The 6,618-nt window shown below is 47.1% G+C and overlaps 1 protein-coding gene across 5 annotated transcripts in view; it reads left to right on the top strand.

Moving 5' to 3' along the window:
- The first annotated feature begins 1,715 nt into the window (after positions 1–1,715).
- Ccdc85a (coiled-coil domain containing 85A) overlaps positions 1,716–6,618 on the top strand; it is a 202,803-nt gene continuing 197,900 nt past the window's right edge. For 3 of the 5 annotated variants that reach the window (XM_021177620.1, XM_021177617.1, XM_021177619.1), the window contains exon 1: positions 1,716–2,744. In XM_021177620.1, the coding sequence (XP_021033279.1) occupies positions 2,484–2,744 (261 nt within the window). In that variant the 5' untranslated portion in view covers positions 1,716–2,483. The remainder of the gene's footprint in view (positions 2,745–6,618) is intronic. The other 2 variants (XM_021177618.2, XM_021177616.2) reach the window with 1 other exon arrangement.

The following is a 6,618-nucleotide window of genomic DNA, read 5'->3' as shown; positions in this document are numbered from 1 at the left end:
GGGGGGAGTGTATTGGGGACTTTTTGGATAGCATTGGAAATGTAATTGAGGAAATTACCTAATTAAAAAAAATGATAAATCCTGAGAAATAAACTGAGCAAAGCAGTAGATTCCTGTCATCTAGGAATAAATACCATGGTGGTTCCAAGGTTCAAACAAGAAGCTACCCTGGGCACTGTAATCATTGGCTGGACTTTGTTTTAAAGTCCTGCTGAAGCACCTAAAAGCAAGCCATCTCCATGGGGCCTGAGTACCAGTGACTCAAGATTCATCAAAAGCAAGAACATGGAACGACATTCACAATTTTCCATCTTATGTATTCTCTTCCGTCTCCAAACTGTTATGCAGCATTCTCTTGAAAACCTGTGCATCTGAGAGACAAGGAAATGTCAAGAAAATTACACCAGACATAGTCAAGACCATTAATACAGGGGAAGGACTGAGTTATCTGAAGTGAAAGGTTGGGAGGGTTGTAAGCTGAGGTAAGCAGTGGAAAGCATTGGAGGACTAGCTGGGTCTTGGGCTCTGGGTGTGTTGAAAGAAACCTTTAACAGACTTCTCCCTTTGCTGAAACTTGAGAGAGGAGTCACTTTCTCCTAGGATTATAGTGCCTCAATATACCAAGGAAGTCATTTTTGGGTTGCAAATATGAACAAAGGTTAATGTGTGTGTGTGTGGGGGGGGGAGTTGGATGCCAGTATGTCAGAGAGAAGGTGAGAGTACGTGCATGCTGTGAGAAGAGAGGGCAAAGGCCCAGACACAGAAGGAAGTCTCTATGAGTACAGTTATGTATGTGGTGTGTGTGTGTGTGGGGGGGTGTTCATGGTCAGGGGCTAGCCGTACTACTTTCTTTCGATCTCCAGCAGGCAAAGGTTTCAGTCCCTAACTCATCATTTTTCACAAGGTGGCAGCTTTAAAGAGGATACACACTGCCTCATTAGAAGGAATATGATTGAGACTCTCACTGTGACAGAAGCTCAGGCTGGGATAGTGTGATTCTATAATTTTCTGGTCCTGTCAGCTTCCTAGAAATGATACTGCCAGGGCCTTCTGCACCCATCCTTTAGGAAAACAAGTGTATTTTCAGCTGAAAGAGGATTGCGCTGTATTTAACCAGAGACTAGCCAAAACATAGAATCCTCCTTCCAGATAGGACCATCAAAGGCCAGCCCAGTTTGCAGCACAGAGGAGTGAAAAGCTCAGTTGGTATTGGTTGGTATTTCAGTTTACTTTGCCAAGGGCACCGGGTGTGCAGACCTGAAAATCCAGGCTCCGGGAGAAGCAGAAGTTATTTTATTTTCTAAAGGCCTTGACATTTCCCAAATGAACGTTTAAAGGGCCAAGTACTTCCTCCTGAAGCTTCTTCATAAGGTGGTGAGTTTTTAGAGAAAACAAAGGCCTGGGAATGGGGTGGAGGTCCCCAAAGGGCTGAATTTAACAGCTCTTTGCCCTGATTTCCTGAACTTGAGGATTTTGTGACCTCCGGTCTTCCCTCTTCTCCAGTTCTCCGAAGTGCATCTAGCTAGTTAGTCATATGTCTTGCTCTCAAATTTCTGCGTCCAATTCTTCCAAGAACTGAGTGTCTCTCATTTTGGTCAGCAGGCTGCCTCTCCTGAACTAGTCTGACTTGCAGAGATGGAGGGAAGGGGACAGCCTATAGTCACTTGGTGGCGCGCGCGAGCCTCTCAACGCCCTGGCCGCACCTGCTCTTGACTCCAGCCCCACCCGCATCCCTGTGCTCTGGGAACCGCGCTCCCAGTCGTCCCTAGCAGCAGAGCACCAGGAGCTCAGGGTCCGGTTGGGCAGCTGAGTGCGCTTCGGGTTTGGCCTTTGCAGAAGGTGTTGCGGAATGCGGGCATCCCGGGGGCCAGCGTCCTCCCTGCTGCTGCTCCCCAACCCCCGCCCATCCTTCTCTGGGCTCTGAAAACCCAAGGCTTCCCAGAACAGTTTAGGATCAGCCATAGGACTACAGCTAGCCAGCTGCGCGGAGCTTTCTGGGAAGGACAGCAGCTCGCCCTAGGGTAGCAGCTGAGCCTCGGGGTTTAGCAAGAGAGAGGGAAGGGCGTGTGCATCGTGTGCCTGCTTGTGTGTGTGTGTGTGTGTGTGTGTGAGACCGTGAGGGATGACTGTCTGGATCTGATCAAGGAGAGGGCAGGGGACTGAGACAGAGCTTTCTCGGTGTCCCCGCCCGCTCCTGCTCCCCGGCGCCCTTCACTATGGAATTGCGCCGAGTTGGGATGGACCTATGCAGCCACCAGGAACTGGCCGTCGGGCCCCGAGATTCGGCAGGTACTCGCGCTTGGATGGCGAGGTAGGATGGCCACGCAGCGCGATTCCTGCCGTCCCCACGCAGCGGTCCCCCGGAGGTACCTCTGACTCTGGAAGCTTACAGGGGTGTGGGAGGAGGCCACCCAGCCGCGCCTGCACCTTCGCCAGTCGTTTCGCCTCTACCATCCACTCGCACCTGCCGCTACGCGGATACCATGTCTAAGGCGGCTGGAGGCTCAGCGCCAGCGGCGGAAAGTTGTCCCTCGGCTCCGGCCGGTGCGTCGACACCCACGGGCGTGGATGATCTATCTAAAGTGACGGACGAAGAGCTGCTGCAGTGGAGCAAGGAGGAGCTGATTCGCAGCCTGCGGCGAGCCGAAGCCGAGAAGGTGAGCGCGATGCTGGACCACAGCAACCTCATTCGCGAGGTCAACCGCCGCCTGCAGCTGCATCTCGGCGAGATCCGAGGGCTCAAGGTGAGTATTGGGCCTGGCAAGAAGGCTGGGCTGGGCGTGGCAGGGATCTGGAATCTCGGTGGGAGGAGGGTGGGAGAGCCAAACTTTTGTACCTCCATCAACAGGTGAGCTTCTCCCTTCTCCCAGGAGCACCCCTTGTCCCCATCTCCAGACCTTAAAGTTTTCCAAACTTTGGAGGCCCTTTCTTTTCTTCTTACGGGGACTTGGCATCTGGCTTTCTTTGATGCTTCTGAGACTAAGGGATTAGGAACCAAGGATGCCAGAAGTCAAAGAAGGGCACGGTGAGCACAGGGGATCTTTAATGTCCCAAGGAACAAAGACGGAATTAGGTTACAGTACACCAAGGGAGAAGACTAGATAGCTTGCCAGCCCAGTGCCTCTTCACCTTTAGGGGTCGGGTGTAGTTGCTCCTGCACCACCACTAGCTTTCTGGTGAGCAGAGGGCAAAGAAAGGACACCACTGCTAAGAACAGGAGAGAAGCCTAGGGTACCACCCGAGGAGCCAGTGTGAGTGTGACTTGGTGCTGGGTGCAGGTAAGCGTGATTTCTGCCTTCAAGTCTTCTTAGCTCTCCTGATTTTCTTCCCTTACTAGCGTTGTCATCACCTCGAACTGCTTTACTTACCTGTTCTTTCTTCACTCTGGATTTCACATTAATTTTATTAAGCATGAGGTGGGGGCAAGTGTAGAAGGCGCTGGGTAAGTGTTCTTAGTGATGCTTTGTCTACTCCCAAACCCAGGAACTTTCTTTTCTCCTTGAAGAGCTCCAATGTGCCAGTCAGGCTGCAGCAGACCCATCGGGAACGCCCTGGCCTGATGCTGTGCACTGCAAACTTCCTTTGCTCACAGCTAGCCTGGAGCCTTCTGGTATTCCTTCCTCTCATTGTTCTGCTTTTGTTTATAGGAAGGCAGACACATAGGAACCCCAGGGACCAAATTCCCTCCAAGCACAAAATGTTCCAGTGTCTCTCCTTTCCCCCTTGGATTCTCAGTGAATAGGCACCATTCCTTAATTGCTCCAGCGCTCCAGCTCTGGGATTCTGAGGAATGTGAACGGACAGATGGACAGATGCTCCAGACTCACCTATGTGTGAGCCCCAGCATAGATGACTCTCTCAGGTCCAAACTTGATGTCACACACTGCCTAGAGTGGGTGCAGAGATGACTATTCCCACAGTCAAAATCTTTCTCGTTTTAATTTATTACTAATGAGTATTAATTAAGTAGAAGACTTGGGGAAATGAGAAGAAGGGTAGAATAGAAGGAATATGGTCTTGGAAGTAAGTTTGAAGAATTCTCATTTATTAAGGTGGCCTTTTTTATTGATTAATAACATGTGAAAGGTAAAGTCTATTTCTTAAGGTGCTGTAAGAAGCTACAACAATGTAGAGAGGCTTGGTGCTGGAAACTTGTAGTTGCTGTCATCAGGAGAAAGCATGAAGTAGACCCATGTGCCTCCAGCAGCTGGGTGTCTTGGCAAGGCTGGGCAGTAGGACTTGCTTGTGTTGCTCCAGGTTAGTGTTCTTCCACGGTTTGAAATGCAACGTGGCTTGCAAGAGTTTTTAATTAATTTCTAAAGATTTCACTCAGATGAAAAACTAATGTTAATAACTCAAGAAATCCTTGGAAGTTCTTTTAGACTGTATATGATATGTGCAAGTCTAGGACAGGGCAGGGAGGAACAGCATGAATGGAATATTATCTGGTCATCTCTATAGTAGCCTCATTTGGAAAAATAACTATCGAGACAGTTAAGAGCAATTTTTCTTCAAGTAGACAGCTTGGAGGTCTGGATTCATGAGCCAATATTACAGGCCCTAGTGGGCTAACTCTTTATCAAGTTCAGAGTTGATGGAAATGGTCACTATGATGTTCATGTATGGCTTGGATTCCTGAACCCTGACTAGGGCAAGGAAATAAGGAAACGGCAGCACACAGACACACAGAAAAGCTGGGATCTGGTGGTATGTGCTTACTCTGACGGAGGGGTGGAGCCATAGCACTCCACAAGCTCAGTGTGCTTATTATATATGTTTCAACAGGGAGGCAGGACTATTGCATATAGGTGAACAAGGAGGTGAGGTTGATATATATATATACATATATATATATATATGAATAAGGAGGAAGGTTTAGCTAATCTTCTATAGTCTGCGAACATCTGCTGATGGGAGAAAGTGGTGACACACTGTCAACTTTGCCATCCTTCTGAGTCTCACATGGGGAAGGCTTTGTCACTCCCGTGGGGCTGTGGTATTAGTATCCTTGACATGTTACCATCATATAATCACTCACTCCTTACAGGTCTTATTCTGTTGTAGACTCTGCCCCTTTTGCTGTAGCCATGGTAGAGTCCAGGCTTGTTGTCCATCCTAAGTGTAGTGTGGTTTGAAGACTCTTCTTCCAAGGCCAGTGTTCTCCCTTCCACTTATCAGTTTAGATGGGAGTCTCCCTGGTTTCCATACTGAGCCATGAATGTGCCTGACTAAATGAGTGATAGGAATACTTTGTAATTTTTATTTTAACTGGAAGAAAATGATTCCATTTGGGGGACCACTAAGGGCCCAGCACTCTTGAAGACTGTAAATGTTGGCTAATTGGAACCACACCTTTCTGTGACCTGATTTTTGAAATCATATCTAAATATTTGAAGTGACAAGGTGGCAGTGCCAGTGTACAGTTTGGTCATCTTAGGAAAATGGTTGGCCCATCATCCCCACTCGTCTTATCTGTCCAGTGGTGTATTATAATATTATATAAACTTTTATGAAGGTTGAATCTTACATAGACACAGTGAGGCCAAAGAGTTAAGAATGCTTTCTCAAGGCCACACAGATGTGAAGTGTTCAGAAACGGCTTATCAGATACTCTTTGACACCTGTGTGGACACAGCCGAGGACAGAGAAGATGCTGGCTAGAGTGTTGGTTAGAGTGCTGTAAGGATCTAAAAACCATTTGTGAGTACTGCTGAGCCTGGAATCCTGGTGGGGATTGCTTGGAGGAACTGAGTAGCTACAGATTTGCTGCCCATATTATACTAATTTCACCACACTCTTTGTATATGTTAGCTTGATGTTGCTGTGATAAAACACCATGGCCATGGCAGAGCAGGACACTGAGAGCTCAGACCCCCAACTGCAAGCACAAAGCAGGTAATAGGGATAACAGGAAGTGTTGAGAGAGGTCTTTTGACTCTCAGAGCCCATCTCCAGTGACACACTTCTTCCAGCAAGGCCACACCTCCTAAATGTCTGCCAGATAGGAAAGCAACAGCAACCAAAGACTTTGGAGACATGTTTAGATAGCTGAGCCTGTTAGGGGTGGTGATGTGTGGGGGCATTATCATTTGAACCACTGCATTCCTTAACCCCTAATGTCTGCAGAAAAGAAAAGACTAGCATGAAAACAATTCTTCTTGTACTGGAGATACAGCTCTTGGTTGAAATCTTGAGTAGGTTTAACATTTAAAATGTACTTTAGGCACTTAGGGTAATATCTTGTGTCTTACAGAGATGTTAAAAGGAAGCTAGCATTTTTGTTTTTTTGTTTTTTTTTGTTTGTTTTTGTTTTGTTGTTGTTTTTTAAAGAAAGCCTACATCTTGATGTGTCAGGTTTAAAGAAGATAGTTCACAAGATTACTAGTTTAATCTGGTTGCTTCATCAGAGGTTGAGAAATTGGACCAACATTGAAGACAAATAATATTCCCCAAAACATTAATAATAGGAAGAAAGAGCTATGGGAGATATGAATGGGCCCATGTCGGCTAGACCACTTGCTTTGGGATCTTGGAAAATTGTCCATTTCACTTCTTTTTTTTTTAAATATATTTTATTACGTATTTTCCTCAATTACATTTCCAATGCTATCCCAAAAG

This window comes from Mus caroli, chromosome 11, assembly GCF_900094665.2.
Source record: "Mus caroli chromosome 11, CAROLI_EIJ_v1.1, whole genome shotgun sequence".
In the NCBI taxonomy this organism is placed as follows: Eukaryota; Metazoa; Chordata; class Mammalia; order Rodentia; family Muridae; genus Mus; species Mus caroli.
This window is presented reverse-complemented; position numbering and strand designations above follow the sequence as displayed.